This window comes from Anser anser, assembly GCF_964211835.1.
Source record: "Anser anser genome assembly, chromosome: Z".
Lineage (NCBI taxonomy): Eukaryota > Metazoa > Chordata > Aves > Anseriformes > Anatidae > Anser > Anser anser.
The window spans coordinates 223,962-239,922 of record NC_139723.1 but is presented as its reverse complement, the minus strand read 5'-3'; the positions used below and the strand labels follow the sequence as shown (position 1 = coordinate 239,922).

Genomic DNA, 15,961 nt, shown 5'->3' with positions numbered 1-15,961 from the left:
CGCCCAGCCCTCCCCGAGCAGCGGTCCCCCCCCACCCCCCGCCATCCTGTTCTCCACCGTTCCACGGGACAGGTTAAGAAAGGGGCCAGGCAGCAGGACACTCACCGCAGCTCCCGCTCTGCGTGCTGCCGGGACGATTTCACGGTTCAGGTGCATCTTGCTCGCTCTCTCCCCCGGCTTCCTCCTCGGTAAGGATCCGGAGGCTGAGCTGTCACCCCCCGGGAGAACACACCAAGAAGAAAGGAGAAGGAAAGCTTTTGCTTCCCTGGCCACAGCGTGTTAGAACCCCAGCAGGCAGCTGAGCACCACACAGCTGTTCTCTTACTCCGTCCTTGCACCGGGAGTAGGGAGAGAGCTGGAGGGTCCAAAGGGAGAAAAGTCATGCATTGAGGGAGTGCCCAAAGAGAGTGGGCTGGCTTCTCCTGCGATGTCAGCCATTGCTGCGATGAGCACTGAGCCAGGGCCAGGGAAGGCGCTGCAGCTGACATGCGGGACAATGGAGGGATCAGAAGCAGCCAGCGTGGGTTTCTGAAGGGCTGGTCCTAGGTCTTTGTGCCTAAAAGCAGGACTCCGCAGAACCAGCAGCAGGGGACAGGTATCAACCCTTGGGCCACTGGGTCCTCAGGGTTCATCCCCGAGTACTTTCTAATTCTGACCCCGAGTCTCTCATATGAGTTCTGTGTTGTGGGCTGTTACTGTTTCAGTTGGATAAGCGGATATTTCTGCTCTATCGGAATTACTCTTGGTCTGGGGGGGTGTTAGTTCTTTCCCATTCTTGCATAGCTGCCTGGCAAATCATTTCCCTCCTAAACATTCCTCTCCAGTGAATAACGTACTCAAGATTGACATTTCCCTCTCAGGAATACAAATTAGGCCTTAGAAGTGGATTTGACTGTTCTGCTAGGCCCTCACTTAAAGGCTTCATTTCCTTCTTAAAACTCCTAACCTCTCTGCTGGTAAGGGGGGAGTGGCACCGGCCCCGGGTCGGCCCTGCACGGCCCCGAGGCCCCACCGGGACCCCCCCCCGGCTCCTTTTATTCCCAATTACCCGACGCCTGATCACCTCCCCTGTTTCCTCATTGGCTGAGTACTACAGGTTCACAAGCTACTCGACGCTCCTCTATACCATATATGTACAAGTTTTCTTTTTTTCAACCCTTTAATTTCTCCTTTCTTATGTTTTGAGAACTTGTGATCTTTGTTTTACTGTTCTCACACTGCTCATCCTGTTTTTCTCAAGCTTCTACCTTATTTTGGAACAGTGAGGCCTTCTACTGTCCACTTATCTACTTAGCATTTCTCCTTATTATGACTACACAGCTACCTTTGAATACAGAAAATTAGTTCTCTACCGCAAAAACACAACTTAGTTTCTTACATGTTTGGAGGGAGAGAAAGTGCAGACCGCCTTGTGGAATGGGGATGTGAAAGGTTTGACAAAGGAGGCTGAGGGCTTCCAAAAGATTTCCATTGTGAACACTGTTTCCTGGGAGCCATAGGTGGGGTGGGTGTTGGACGTAGGGTCATGGTTAGGGTTAGGGTAAGCGTTAGGTTTGGAGAGAGAGAAAGTGCGGACTCCCTTTATTAGTGGGGTTTTGAAAGGGCTTCTAAAGACAGTTGAGAGCTAACAGAAGTTTTCCCATGTGAGCGCCGTTTCATGGGAGGCCTACGGTGGGGTGGGTGTTGGAACTGGCTGCTCTCCAGGGTTAGACTTAGAGGCAGGGGTAGGGTTTGGAGAAAAATAAAGCTCATACCACTCTTGTGAGTTTGGAGAAAGCTAAAGCACAGACTACCCTGATGCATGGGGCTGTGAAAGGGCTGAAAATGAAGTTGAGGTCTACTAAAAGACTTCCCTTGTGAGCAGTTTTTCATGTAAGCCTTAGGTGGGGTTGGAACAATACCCGGGTGTTGACTAGGATTAGGTTTAATGTTAAGGTCAGGGTTTCTGGTATGGTTAGGGTTATGGTTTGGAGAGAGAGAAAGCTTGGGCTCCCTTTGTAAGTGGGGCTGTGAAATGGCAGCTAAAGGAATTTGTGGACTATGAAACGCCTTCTGTTGGCAGCACTGTTAACTGCCATTCAGCAGTCACTCGCCCGAGGCGATGGGCTCCGGGGCAGATGTATTCTGCAGTGGAGTGGAGATCACAGCGTGCAGCCCTCAAAGCAGCTGAGGGAGCCACCAGAAGCCAGCAGCCCTCACGAGGGGGCTTTGCTGGAGCCAGGAGTGCCCCCCTCTGTCATACAAAGGCAGCCCCTGAGTGGGGGTGGAGGGGTAGGAAGGCTGAGGTGTCCGGACACCAGCCCAGCGGTCAGAACAGCACTGGGGTTTCCGTGCAAAGGGGAGGGTGGGACCGGCCTCTGTGGGCACAGAGCAGCCTCGCCCATGCCCACCCCACCACCCCTGTAGGCGAAAGAGAAGTCGTTGTTCACAGCAGTTCCCTCCACTAGCAGTTCCCTCCACCGATGACTATTTTTAAATCCCTACTGTGTCAATAAATACTTCCCATGTATCTTGCAGTGCAACGTACAGCATGATTTTATTTAGTAAATTTAATTTTTTTTTTGAAGTCTGCACATCTAATTTGAGACTGTTTAAAATCTGTAGCCAGAAGCACTAGAAGTTTGGACTAAAGATGTTCCATTCCCTTTGTTGTTTTCTGACTTGCAGACTAGCAGGTCAACACAATGTCTTGCCTGGAATTTCCTTACATTCTAAAATTAGAGAAGGATCTAAGAAACAATAGCAAATCAAGTCTCTAAATGTCCTGCTCTGGCTTGAGGCTTGGCTGTCATTTAGGCTTTCACCTACTTCCTTTTTTCTTAAACTGATTTTACATTAGATAAACTGAATTAAAAAGAGCTCATGCTGCTCAAAATCAAACTGAATTTACTCTTCTCCTGATAAAGCTTTTCATACTCACAATGAAGTGATACACATACGATTTCTGTTAAGCTTGAGTAAATCTTAGACAGCAACCTTTGCCAAGCGTCACAGCCTAAAGGGTTACCTGGCCTGCGAGTGTGCAGAGACTGCAGCGGTGAGTTTTCGGGATTCTGTAGGACACAAGCACACGGGAGCTTTCTTTCCTGAGCTTCCTTACTTCACTACAAGTTACTACAAATCACGAGCATACCAATGATTAAGAAAGCAGGTATACATCAACCTCTTATGAATTATTAACAGGGAAGCACACATATACATCTCTATTATCAATAGAAGCAGCAATCAACGGTAGCAGCAATCAGTAGTAATACCCGAGAAAATACTCAAGGATCAATATTAAAGGTTACTACAAACCTATCCTTAGTAAAGAAGCGAATGTATTTACGATTGGTTACCTATACGTGCATGTATATACACGTATTCCAAATGTTACCGGTATCAGGTGTGATCAAACTGATCCCTCAAACCGACCTCAAAAACAGCCTAATTGAGAAAAACAACCACAGAAAAGGGTCAATGAAGAAAATGGACTTCAGAAGGCAACCCGCCCCCCCCCCCCAAAGAGGGCCCAGGTGTGGCCCTCTTAAAATAACAAGTCTCATTTTGAAGATGACCTGCCTTAGGGAGTTCAGAGTCAGCCAGGTGTCCCTAGCGAAGGTCCAGTTTGTTTAGGAAGTCCTGGAGGAAAAGGGAAAGTTTGTGTGGCACGAGAAGTTCTTAGAGAGAGAGAGGGGCTTCCTTTCTGGTCCAGACCAGGTCATTTTTGTGTCACAGAGATGTAAGAGGGTGTAGGACACCTCCTATTAGATCGGCCAAGAGATGCTGCTACTTTCTGTGATCTTTCACTGGCGACAACCAGTGACGTTTCCTGTTCTCTCAGAGAAAAATCTTACATTTGCCAAACTGCTTTCTTTTCTTGCAGCTTAAAGAGCCAAGAGGGGCTGACATTCCTACTTTCCCCCTTTCCCAAAGTATTTTTCACCTTTTCAGACAATAAACTGCTGTTAGAGTTCCTCCTTTTTGCCCTTATCAGTGGTCGCTAGGGAGGTTTCTGCTTCTTAGGTACGCAGCTAAAGTTCCAAGAGGCCACCTGGGCCTTCTGAAGGATTAGCAGTTTGCAGGCTGCCTGGCAGTTGCATCTGCCGGTGTTTTAGCAGACCTTTTCTGTCAGAACGTCTCCCAGGATTGCCAGGTTACCTCCATGGCCGCTCTGGCCACTGAGAGGGAGAGGCAAGGCTCTGGTGTGCCCATGAAGACAAAGGGAGGTCCTTCGGGCACACTGGCACTCTGGGACGCACCACAGAGCCACGGGGAGGTCCCAAGAGGCTGTGAGGGCACACAGGGGCCTTGGGGCATCCAAGAGGACTCAGGTGCCCGGGCCTCACACCCGCATGCACCACTGGGCCCGTCCAGCCTGGCCCCAGTTGCCAAGGCTCCCCAGCAGGCTGGAGTCGGGGCTTCGCCAGGGACGAGTGCCGCAGCATGGCACTGCCATGCTACTGCCACCACTGAGGAAGCCAAGCGAGCGAGGGTCCGCAGCGGGCCGGGCGGGACCAAAGTCAGCGAGTGCACCCTGTTCTGCAGCGCGAGCCCGTTTCCCTGGAACATCAGCAGTGGGGTACAGCCGGCGGGGGGCATGCCGGTTCCTGAAGGGCAGGGCGGCTGTGAGCCAGGAGCCAGCCCCAGCACAGCCTCCCCTGGCAGGAGGGGAGGCTCCCAGCGGGAGAGAGTGGAGGGGACCCAGCTCCTGCTGCGGGGACAGGCAGCAGAAGGCTGCTCACCTGGCAGGAGGCTGCGGTGCTGCAGGACAGGCACCTTTCCTGCTCTGCTGCCAGCGGCAACCTTGAGGAGAGGGGGCATCGGTGTTCTGACCCAGGGCTTGCAGTTGGCAGGGCAGTGGGCACAGGGCTGAAGAGAGGGCACGGCTCTTCCCTCTGCCTCCTGCCCGGCCTACAGCTCTGCCCACTCTTTCTTAATCAGATGCTGCTTCTGCTGCCTCCAGCAGGCCGCTGGAGGGCAAGGACAAGGAAGCCTGTGACTACTTCTGGGCGTTTCTCACTGGCACCCAAAAGGTAACTGCAGACCTTGTCAGTGCGTGAGGCTCAGCCTGCTGCTCCCAGCTGGGAGCCGCCGTGTTTGCTGCCCACACACAGGCTCTTGGAGGGCTGCTGGCTGTGCTGAGCTGCTGCCCTCCTGGCCCCTCGTGCCATCACTGCACGCCCCGCGGTGCAGTGGCCCTGCTGGCCATGTTGCCGCCCTCTCACCCTCCCTGTTTGTCTCTCTGCTCCCTCACTGTCAGGAAGAGGACTCGAAGCTGAAGTTTCTGGCCTCGATCTGCACCCTCTGCGGCACCAGGCTGGAGGGGAGGTACCTGCCCGATGGCAAACTGGGAGCGGAGAAGATGGTGAGGGGACACCCAGTGGGACGGGGAGGGGGGGAAGGCTGAGCTGCCCGGGCACCAGCCCAGCGGTCAGAACAGCACTGGGGTTTCTGTGCACAGGGGAGGGTGGGACGGGCCTCTGTGGGCACAGAGCAGCCTGGCCTGTGCCCCCCCTCGGTCTTGACGCCAATGCTGGCATAGTGACAGCAGCGCTCTGCCTGCCCTGCAGATCGGTGCCACCCCCTGGCAGCTTCCCGTGTCCCATCCTGACCATGCTGTCTCCCTCCAGATGCCACTGCCTAAGTCATCCTCTGCCCACCTGCGCGCCGTGATGTTCCTGGGCTGGCAAGCTGCGTACGCCATCACTGAAAGGAGGTACCTTCCCCAGACCTTGGCTTGGCCAGGGCCTCTCCACAGCATGGGCCTGACAGCAGCAGGCTTCCCCCGTCCCGGCAGGACTTCGGTGCTCTGTCTTAGGGCCTCTGCTCTCCCCTGCGCTCTGCCCATCAGTGGGACAGATGGGAGGGCAGAGGGTGCCGTGCCCAGGGGCTCTCCATTGTCTCCCTTCCTGGCTTTTTTCCCTGAAGGGAGAGGCAGGAGCTGGAAAGGGCTTTGGGCACTGCATGCCATGACTGCCCTCTGTCCCTGGCTCAGCAGCACGGGAGAGGGAGAAGATGCTTCCACACAAGCCTTGCCCACCCAGTACGGGTCCCACCTGGTGACTCCAGGCCCTGACATCTACGGTCACCCTTCCAGGGCATCCGGGCACTGCTCCTAGTGCCAGCATCCAACGGGCGCCTTCTCTCCTCTCCTTGCAGCAAAGAGAACCTAGCAGTGCTGTCACAGCACCTCGGCCCCTGCATCAACACCATCTGCTCTCTTGCTCCAGAGAGGGAGAGGGGCAAGTTGGATGCTTCAGTTTATGCTCAGGTAAGCACTGAGTGAGCTACAGAGAGCCTGCTGCCAGTCAGTTCCCGCGCACTTCTTCCTAGTTAGCTTTGGCTGCTGGAAGACCACAGGAGAAGCAGAGAGACAACAGAGATCCTGAAACACCACCGGGCAGGTTGCTGGCACCACTGGGCAGCTGAGGCCTGCCTCAGGCAGCAGGCATTCAAGCCAGCTTCCCATGAGGAAAGACCAGCAAGAGAGCCCCACCCGCTCTATCCTCCTTGCAGATTCTGAAATCTCTGGACAGCGTGCTGGAAGTGCTGGTGTGTGCTTCGCCAGGCTACACTGCCACCACCCTGGAGATCATCTTGCAGGTCTGTCCCCAAGGCCGCGACGGGGCAGCCCCGCTTTCCAGGCTCTTCTCTTGCTCAGGAGAAGCCTGGGCACCTTGCGTAAACCCTGCCCGGCATTTCGCAGAACTGCCGCTACGGGAGCTGCCACCGCATCCCAAGGCAGACCAGCAGCTTTTCTCCTCTCAGGCCCTGCTGCCCTTCACAGAATCCCAGAAAGCGGCAGCGCGTCGGTGTGCCGTGGGGAGGATTGCCAGACTGAGCGAGGTCCTGGTCCCCGCTTCTCTGGTGCAGGTAAGGAGCTGGTGGTTCAGGCAAACTCTAAGCACCCCCTCACCCTTTCCTGGTGTCTCAAGCGCACCAGCTCAGCCAAGCTACCGCTGTCCATCCTCTCACCCCCAGGACTTGTCCAGACACAGAGCGGGCACGGTCAACCTTTGCCCCTTCCAGACGAAGCCTGTGCCACTCCTCGGGCAGCTGATGGGGTGCCTCGCCCTGTGCTGTGCCGAGGAGGACCACGACATCAGCTGCGCGTCTGCAGAGGCTCTGCACGCCATCCACAGGATCATGATGGTGCGACAGAGTAAGAGAGGCTGGGGCGGGCCGGCACCTTCCAGACACAAGGGCCCAGTCAACACCAGGCACGGTGCTGTGCCGCTTTGTCCGCCCTCCCCAGCTAGAGGAAGGAGCGGCAAATTCCTCCAACAGCGGAGCAGGGGAGCAGCCGTGCTGCACCAACCCTAGGGGGCTCCCACAGCCCCTGTCGGAGCAGCAGGATGTCCCCTGGGGCAGTGGCTTAGTGGCACTCCTGAGAACCAGCGGACTGGAGAGCCTGTAGCAGTAGCAGCATCGCGGGGCTTCTCTCCTGCTTCAGAGCAGAAAGCCGGACCAAACTCTCTGGCCTTTCTGCAGACTACGAGGCGGTTTGCCCTTCTCCCCCTTGCAACAGAAGACCCATTTCCTCCCCGGCATGTCTCCTGTCCCCACCCCCACCCAACGCAGAGTGCCCCTCTTTGCCAGACACAGGGCCCTGCCACAAACAGAGCTCTCCTTGATGTTCTCAGCTGTCTTCTCCAAGCAGCAGCTTCTCCGTCATTCCTACCACTCACCCACCCTCTGTTTCCCTTGCTGCCCAGGCTACATGATGACACCTGCCCATCCAAAGCTCAGGCTGGAGGAGGAATGCCCAAGCACCTTCCTGCCCAAGGAGACTGCTAACGAGATGACGGTAATCAGCCCCTCCCTCGCTGGGATTCTCGGCTGTGAGGTTGACAGGAGACCTGGATGAACCAGCGCCCCAAGAACTGTAGGCAGGAGGCAGGGTCCGTCACGGCCTACCAGCAAGCCGGCTGCGGGGTCCCACCATGTCTCAGCAGGGAGTAGCCAAAGGCTGGGGTCAGTGGCCAGCATCAGCACCGCAGCTCCAGCTGTCCTGGCCACCCGCAAGGCCTGGCTGCCCACACACAGCCAAGTGTGCCCCGACCCTGACCTCCACCACCTGCCTTCACCCTGCGCGGCGGTTCCCTCTCCGCAGCCACTGAGGCTACAGTCACCCCAGCCCAGGCCAGCCCTTGCTCCTGCCTGTGCTGGGGGCACAGTGCCAGCACTGCCCTGGCTCCCTCTCCAGAGCTGCCCCCACCGCTCAGCTGCGCCCCGCCACCAGGGCAGGCTGTGTGACATGTCTTCCCTCCCACAGGTATTTGGCAGCTTCCTCCTCCCCATCGAGAGGAGGGCCTTCATCCTCACCGTCTTGGAGGGCATGACACAGCCCAGGGTCGCTGACACAAAGGTGATTGCCCATGTGTTGCATATGATCACAGACTCAGAGATGGAAGTTAGCAGTTTGCAGACAGATTGCCCTGTGCTTTTGCCCTCTTGGGGGCTGTTCCCCCTGGCCTGCGTCCAGGGCTTGGGAGCCCCCGACAGCCATTCGGGCTGGCAAAGAGCCACAGGAGGGAAGCATTTGCTGGTGGCAGCTGGGGCCATGGCTGTGCTCTGCTCCATTCTCCCTCGTCTCTCGTCCAGGTGCCATGGGTCATGCAGATCATCCACGACTGCCTGGTGTCAGTCAGCAAGGAGTCACTCCTGGACAGCCTGAACAGGACCCTTTTCCAGATCACCTCCTTGGACCCTGAGCATGCGGTCCAGGGCCTGCTGGAGGCCTTCCCGTGGTGCGATAGGTATGGGGCCCACCCATCCACCTCTGGCACAGCTCAGGACGCCCAGGGCCGGCACAGGCCGAGGGGCGGTGGCTGGGGTGGCCCCACCGACAGCATGCTTTGTCTCTGCAGGGTTGCCACGGCCATGTGGCAGACGATGGTCTCCGAGCCCCGCGTTGCAGAGGACGTGCTGAGAAGCCTGCTGATGCAACGCACAGGGCCTGAGCACGATGGCTTCGGCCCACACCACAGCTGCGTCCGCTCCTGGGCTGTGAGTTCCTGGAGCAGGCCTCGCTCACCCCCAGCGGGGCTGCACTCCCCTCCCCGTCCCCTCCTCCACTCTTCCCCTGTTCCCGAACGACAGCCTCCCCTGGGGCTCCCCAGTCAGGGGGCCCGGGAGCCAGAGCCCAGCAGGGCCACGTGCACTGCTGGGTCCCCACTGCGCACAGGCACGCAGCCCGCCCCGGCGCTGCCACTCTCCGTCCTCCTCCCTCCCCACCTGCTCCTGCCTTGCTGGGCAGCCCGGGGCCGGGCGGCTCCCTGGCCCAAGCAGGCTGCAAGGTGTGGCCCAGGGAGCCCAGGGCAGCTGGCAGGACCCCCGGGGACTGCTGGGGCCTTTGCTCTGGATACGAAAAGCTGGCTTGCCCGTGACACAAAGCAGAGCCGACCCCAGAGAGTCGCTGGGGCTGGGCCCCAGGCCAGGCAGCCAGGCAGCAGGCTCTGCCCTGGTGTCTCCGTCAGCTCAGAGCGGCGCCTCGCCCTCACCTCCCCCACCCCCCAACCCGCAAGCTCTGACAGTGCTGCAGGGACATCCGTGCACTGAGAGCTGCGCCTGGCTGTTTTCTGCAGGTAACCAGTGCCATGCACAAGATCTTCCAGCTGCCCTCCAGCAAAGGCGTTGCGCAGTCCCTGTTCCACAAGTCCTACGTTGCCGTGCTCTTCCAGATCTCCTTCACCCACGAGTGCACGCTGCAGGACTTCAGCATGAGCAGCAGTCAGACGGGGGAGCGCATGTGGCCCCCGGGCAGCTTTCTCAGGTGCTCCATCCCCACTGCCAGGTCTGTGCCCCAGGCCAGAGCCAGGGCCGGGGCTCCACATGTGACGCACGCTGTGCTCTGCATGCAGGACTGCTGTGATGACCATGAGAGCGCTTTTCCAACACCTGAAGGGTGCCGCTTTGGTTGAAGACATCCAGACGCAGGGTGGCTGGGACATGCTTTTAAGCCCTGAGACCTTCCACACAGGTGTCGCTGTGCTGACTAGGTGAGCGCCTCATCAGTTGTCCTTGTCTCCCCTGGCATTCTTCTCCCGGAGGTGGAGGGCCCCACGTGATCCCCTTCCTCGTGGCTGCTGGGGTGTGCCCAGGGGTCTGAGGGACAACGCTGACCCTGAGTGCTGGTGACGGAGGGATCTCAGAAGAGACCGACAGGGGGAGTGGCCGCTTTGATCTTTAAGGTCCCTTCCGACCCGAGCCATCCTACGGTCCATTCTGTGATTTCCACGCCGCTGCCTCTGAGAGTTCCTGGGAGAAGGGCTGCTGTTGCCCGGTGCACGAGGAGGACTCGCAGGACCTGTCACCTTCCAAAGCGCCCCTTCCTCGGGGACCAGCGGGACAGGAGAGTGCTGGGGCTGGCTCTGCAGGCAGTGCCGCAGCCTGCGCTGCAGCTGTGTGGCAGAGCAGCCGGAAGGGTGGCCAGCAAGCACGGGAAGGCCCGGGGGCCTGGGGATCCGAAGCGGTCAGGAAATGGCATCTGTTGGAAGGCCACAACTTGCGTGTAGGCGGGGCGTCTCTCAGTAAACCGAGCACATCTATGCTCGTCACCCTCCATGCTTGCAAAAGCAAGGTGTATGGCGAAGGGCGGGCGGCCTCTCCTCAAGCGGATAGCACCAGCTGCTGAAGCAGAGGGCAGAAATGCAAGCCTTGCCCTGGCCTGGCCCATGGGATAGCAGCTAGCGCTGGCTGCGCAGTCCCAAGGAGGTTCGTTTGCCCAGCTTGGTGCTACCAATGCGTTCTTCCCCTGGCCAGGGCTCTGCGAAGCAAAGCGCCACTCTACTGCACCTCGACGTTTGAAGAGGCAGTCACGGGTCTCTGCCAGAGACGGAAGCACAAGGAGATCGTCGCCATGGCTGTCTTCACGGAGGTAGGGCCTAGCGGCAAGTGGTGCCTTTCCGAGGTGCCTTGAAACTCCGGGCTGTCTGGCAGATAGGGGAGGGGCCAAGTTGCCAGTCTGATGGAGCTGGGCTGGTGACTGCGCTCTCCTCCCAGTCACTGAGGCCTTTTCCACTGAGGGACCGGGCCTGGAGCATTTGCATTTTGTCCGTCCTCGTGGACAGCTCCCTGCACACAACCTCTTCCGAAAGTGCAGGGAGCAAAAGGCTGCAAGTGGTTCAGCGGGCAGAAGCAGCAGGCGAGGGAGCTGCGCTGCGTGCCGCGAGGCAGAGCTGTGACTGGCTCCGGGGCCCTTGCCCCGAGCTGTGTGGGAGGGGTGATTCAGCGTACTGCCAGGAGTCCTGCCGGCTGGGCCAGGCCCTCACGGGGCTGCTGGGTGTCTTTCAGTTGCTGGACTGCGTCGACTTTGAGCAGCACATCGACGACTGCATCCTGAACCTTCTTCAGTCACACATGCACAGTCAGTCCTTGGTGCTGCGTAGGATGGCGGTCACAAGCCTCGTCGTGCTGTCTACGAGACCCAAGACAGTGAGTGGGGGCATCTGGGCCAAGTGGCGGCATCCACCTGGGGCGGGGCTGCAGGCGCTGTTGCCCGCAGAGGCTTGCTTGGACTTTGCCAGGAATCGGGAGGGGCGGTAGTGGCTCCACTGCTCTCACTGCCTTCTTCATCGGCCCCTGAGCGCTTCTGGCCAGCCCCTGGACCGTGCAGCACGAGGAGAGCGGCACCGGTGTCCGCTCAAAGGCACCTCCTGCTGTGCCAGGAAGAGGTCAATGCCAGGCCCCAGGCCGGCCAGCGCGGGGCTGCCTCCGCTGCAGGAGCACTCTACCCAGAGCAGTCATCCTGCTGAGGTTGGGAAGATGAGCCCCCACACGGGGCCAGGCTGACACAAGTGGCTGCTTCGGCAACCCAAGGCAGCAGCCTTCTGTCCCGAGGGGCCTCAGCATGCTCCGTGCTGGCCTAGAGACAGACCTCTGCCCTGGGCTGCGCCCGCTGTGAGCAAAGGGCTTCTGCTGGAGTGGTCCTCGGTGTTTCTGAAAAAGAACTGCTGTGTTTCATGCAGGCAGTAACTCTGCAAGGCCTGCTGCCAGAGGTCATGCAGCAACTGCAGGATGCCGACGGCGACATCAGTATGAAGGCCCTGACTGTCCTCCGCAACGCACTCCGGCTGGCAGATGGGCAGGTGGCTGGCCCCATCGCTCTGCAGCTGCCGGAGAGGCTCCTGCCCCTCTTTGAAAACGTAAGGCTGGTGGGCAAGCCGGAGGTTTGGCCAGCGTGGCCACGGGGCACGTGAACGTGGCCTGGGGGTGGTGCGTCCCTCTCCGCGTGTCTCACTGGCCTGCGAATTCTTCTCCCACCACGACCCCTGGCCACGTGCTGGAAACGTTTTGCTTGGTGCTTCTTGGGCTCTCCTGCTGGGGCAGTCCCTCCCTGTGCAGAGCCCTGCAGACGTGTGCTCCACAACGGCAACTTCTCCTCGGCCCCTCGCTGCCCGTGGCAGCTTCTCCCCTTGCCACGTGTCCCCTTGCCAGCCCCAGGGTGGAGCATCTGCAACCCACTGCCTTGCCCTTCCTGCGTCCTGAGCCATTTTGCACTGCCTGCACGCTTGGCCTTACCTACCACAGCTCACTGCAGCGTGAGAGCCAGGAGCGTGTCTCCCTATGAGCCACACCGACCCCTTGCTCACTGTGAGCTCGGAAGAGCCTGGACTGAGGTCCTCACTTGTTCTGTCTCGCCAGGAGTCCAGCTGCGTGAGAGAGCTCTCCATCCTTCTCTGCAAGGACGCCATGGAGGTGGCAGAGGGCACCCATGAAACGGAGATGAAGAAGCAAGTGCAGAGCACCCTCCTCCCCCTCTTCTTCCACCTGCACGACCAGAACCAGTGTGTGGCTCAGGTGGGGATTTCTAAGCTGAGCGGTCGCTTGAGGGGGCAACACCCCTCAGGAGGGCCTGCGCATCAGGGGCACGGGCTGTTAGCAAGGCTCCCTCTGAACGTGCCTCACCCTGGGGCCGAAGCTCCTGAATCCAGAAGAAAGGTGCAGAGCCCCTCCGTGCGTGCACCAGGCCCACCACAGCCGTTTTGCCCTTGCTGCGCCTCCACCCACACAAAGGGCCAGAGCGGAGGGGCCTCTCCCTGCCCCACATCCAGCCCCACACGCCGCCCTCCACAGAACAGCCCGCTGGGAGGCTTCCTGCAGCCCTAGAGCTGTCAGGGGCCGAGAAGGTGGGCACGGGCGTTTTCCAGGCCCGCCCTGCCTGCTCCCAGCAGTGCTCAGCAGTGGTGCGTAGCCACGGATACCTAGGCACTAGAGTTTTCACGGGCACCGGCCTGGGAAGGGAGCTGCAGCCAGGGCAGGGCTCTGGCCCTGTGTCCGCGGTGGCGGGCTCTGGAGCCCAGGCCCTAGGGAACAGCCTGCTGGGGTCCCCGTGGGTGGTGCCCCCGGCTGCCTCCTGCCGCGGCGCCTCGGTGACTGCAGCGCTTCGGCTGCCTCCTGGCCTTGGCTGCAGATGAGCAGCTCTGGGGGACCTCTGTCCTGCAGCCCCAGCAGCACAAACTGCCAAGCCTGGTGCTTGCCCCACACCTCTGCTCGAGCACTGAACCCTCTGGCAGACGCCTTCCCCGGCTGCTGCACCTCCCCAGCAAGGGCCGGGAAAGCCCCCGAGCCTTGACGACGTGCGGGACAACCAGGTCCTGTCCCACGCGCACTTGTTTCATCTCCCGCTCTCTGCTGCTCTGCAGGCCTCTCGGGAAGCCCTCCTTGGTGCTGCCAAGCTCCTCAAGTGGAAGCAGCTCAGGAACCTGCTGGAGACAGCGCAGCCACAGAGGGTTGGCAAGTGCCTGGTAAGGACAACTGCCCGAGGGCTCCCAAAACCTGGCCCAGGCGAGGCCTGCCAGCCCTGGCCCAGGGTGTGGGGTGGGTAACCCTTGCCTCTAGCCACTGCTGCAGGCCAGAGCCCCCAGCTTGCAGCCACGCACGCGCCCCCACCCCCACCCCCCAGCACATAGCAGTACAGGCTCTTCGACAGCCTCGTCGCTCTCCCAGGTCCCAGGCATGCCGACAGCTGACCCCTGGCAGCGGGGTGGCACCTCAGCACCCTGCCCCCTGCTCCCTCCAAAGCCTCGCCCCAGCACCAGCTGGCTGCTGGCTGGGCATCAGGTGTCCCGGCAGGGGAAGCCAGTCCCGGGCACAGGGCCTGCCTGGCCAAGGGGAGAGGCTGCACCAGCCCCATCCACATGTACTGCTCTCTTCCAGCTGCTGAGGCACAGCAGCAGAGTGGATGATTACCTGTGCCAGAGCCTGCCGTACCTGTGGAGCCCCCAGGAGCCCCTGCAAGAGGCGGCCGTCAGGTTCATTGGTGAGTCACAACCCCACGGGCCCTCTGTGCCGCACAGCAGCTCGGCCCCAGCCCCAGCTGCTGCGGAATCAGCCACGTGGCTGCAGAGCACTGCCTGCTCAGAGTGGGCCTGGAGTGCCTGTGGGGCTCCCTGCCGCCCTCGCCCACCCCTGCCCACGCAGCGGTTGTGGTGGGAAGCTTAGCGGGTGCCTCGCAGCCTCCTTGGGTGTCGTCACGCTTGGGCACACGTGGCCAAGCCGGCGGGGATGCTGAGGGGGGACTGTGTCTGGGCCGAGCTGGCCAGCGGGATCTGTGATGGGCTGTGTGTACCTAGGGCTTGCCGGGCAGCACTTGGTGGATGGGCGCGAGGAGAAGCTGAAGAACATCATCGAGGGTGAGTGAGGGCAGTGGGCTATCAGCAGGAACTGGCTGGGAGGAGAAAAGACCCTGGGCAGTGAGCTGCGACCCCTGCCCCAGCCGAGGAGGTGGGGCGGCCTTGGCAGGAGGGGTTCCTGGGCTTGCTTCCCACTGATACGGGCTCTGACCTCCGCTCTCTTCCTTTCCACGTCAGCACTCAGAAGCACGGAGGGCTACAGCAGCCCTTCGGTCTCCTCCCTGGTGGCTGAAACCATCCTGGTCCTGCGAGCTCCCTCTGAGTTCAGCCTGCAAGCGCTACGTTACCGGCTCCGGAGAGTGTGGGAGAGGAGGCCCCGCGTCCCGAGAGCTGGCTGGCTGTGCTGCTGCAGCTGTGCTCAGCGCTGAGCCCAGCTGCAGCCCTCGGGCCCTGCCTGCCCCTTCGTGTGCTCCCTTCGTTGCGCCCTCTGCTGGGCTTTCCCCAAAGAAACAGCCCTCTTTCTTCACCGCTTGAACGTGTCATTTTTTCTGCGAAAACCGGACGGTTAGAAAACTCCACGGCACCAAGCTGCTCTGCTAGGCTGCGAAACCAAGAAAGGAGAAGGAAAGCTTCTGCTTCCCTGGCCGCAGCGTGTTAGAGCAACCCACCGCCTCGGCCTTCCTGGGCCTCGGGCCATTTGGCTAGGAACAGCACAATTTTAGAGCGAGCCCGATGGTACGGAGCCGATAGATTGCATGGCCAGCCCTGAGGCTGGCTGACAGCCTACTCACGTCCCCTGGATGAACTTTGCTCATTATAATCTCATTAAAATGCCCAGATACACCTCCGTTCCAAAGGCTACCTGCCTCCAAGGTGCAACTCCCTCTCACTGAGCACGCGCTCCGAATTTCCCTGAGCGAACGCAAAAGCGAGAAAAATTTATACCAATCACAACGAAGACGCATATGACTAGAGTCACTCGCTACCTAAAAGCAGGAACATAGGCTGAGCTGTCACCCCCCCGGAGCACACACCGGGGTGTGACACGCCTTACGCGGGCCAAAGCGACGGTGACGACGGGGTCAGTCGCGGCGCAGCGACCGAGGCGGCCGCCCGGCAGCGCAGGACTACAGCTCCCAGCATGCCTCGGGACGGAGCAGCCCACGTGACCCCGCGGGGACTCCGCAACGCCCCCCCCCGGGGCCGTTCCCCGCCTCTCCTCTCCTCTCCCTCTCCTCGCTCTCCCTCCCTCCCTCCCCCGCCCCTTTTCAGCCGGGCTCGCCGCCGCCAGACCCCACAGCCCCGCGGAGCACGGGTCCGGCGCGGCGCGGCGCGCCCCCCGCCCCGCACAAGGGCCGTTGCCCCAGGAACTGCTGCTGACGGTGCGGCGCCCCGACCGCCCG

At 60.1% G+C, this 15,961-nt stretch overlaps 1 protein-coding gene across 3 annotated transcripts; it reads left to right on the top strand.

The window, feature by feature from the left end:
- The first annotated feature begins 37 nt into the window (after positions 1-37).
- LOC310889674 (maestro heat-like repeat-containing protein family member 6) lies at positions 38-14,992 on the top strand. 3 transcript variants are annotated; one of them, XM_083817507.1, is made up of 19 exons: positions 38-5,015; positions 5,243-5,347; positions 5,613-5,698; positions 6,142-6,253; positions 6,499-6,585; positions 6,751-7,144; positions 7,698-7,789; positions 8,258-8,350; positions 8,587-8,991; positions 9,570-9,757; positions 9,846-9,983; positions 10,747-10,861; positions 11,278-11,418; positions 11,952-12,128; positions 12,628-12,783; positions 13,629-13,730; positions 14,143-14,245; positions 14,559-14,618; positions 14,796-14,992. In XM_083817507.1, exons 2-19 carry the CDS (start codon positions 5,345-5,347, stop codon positions 14,984-14,986), a joined length of 2,643 nt encoding a protein of 880 aa, XP_083673633.1. In that variant the 5' UTR covers positions 38-5,015; positions 5,243-5,344; the 3' UTR covers positions 14,987-14,992. The 3 variants fall into 3 exon arrangements, with proteins under 3 accessions (XP_083673633.1, XP_083673634.1, XP_083673635.1); XM_083817508.1 differs by having other exon boundaries at positions 38-5,347; positions 5,553-5,698; positions 6,751-6,855; positions 6,964-7,144; XM_083817509.1 differs by having other exon boundaries at positions 38-5,347; positions 5,553-5,698; positions 8,587-8,741; positions 8,853-8,991.
- Positions 14,993-15,961: the final 969 nt, after the last annotated feature.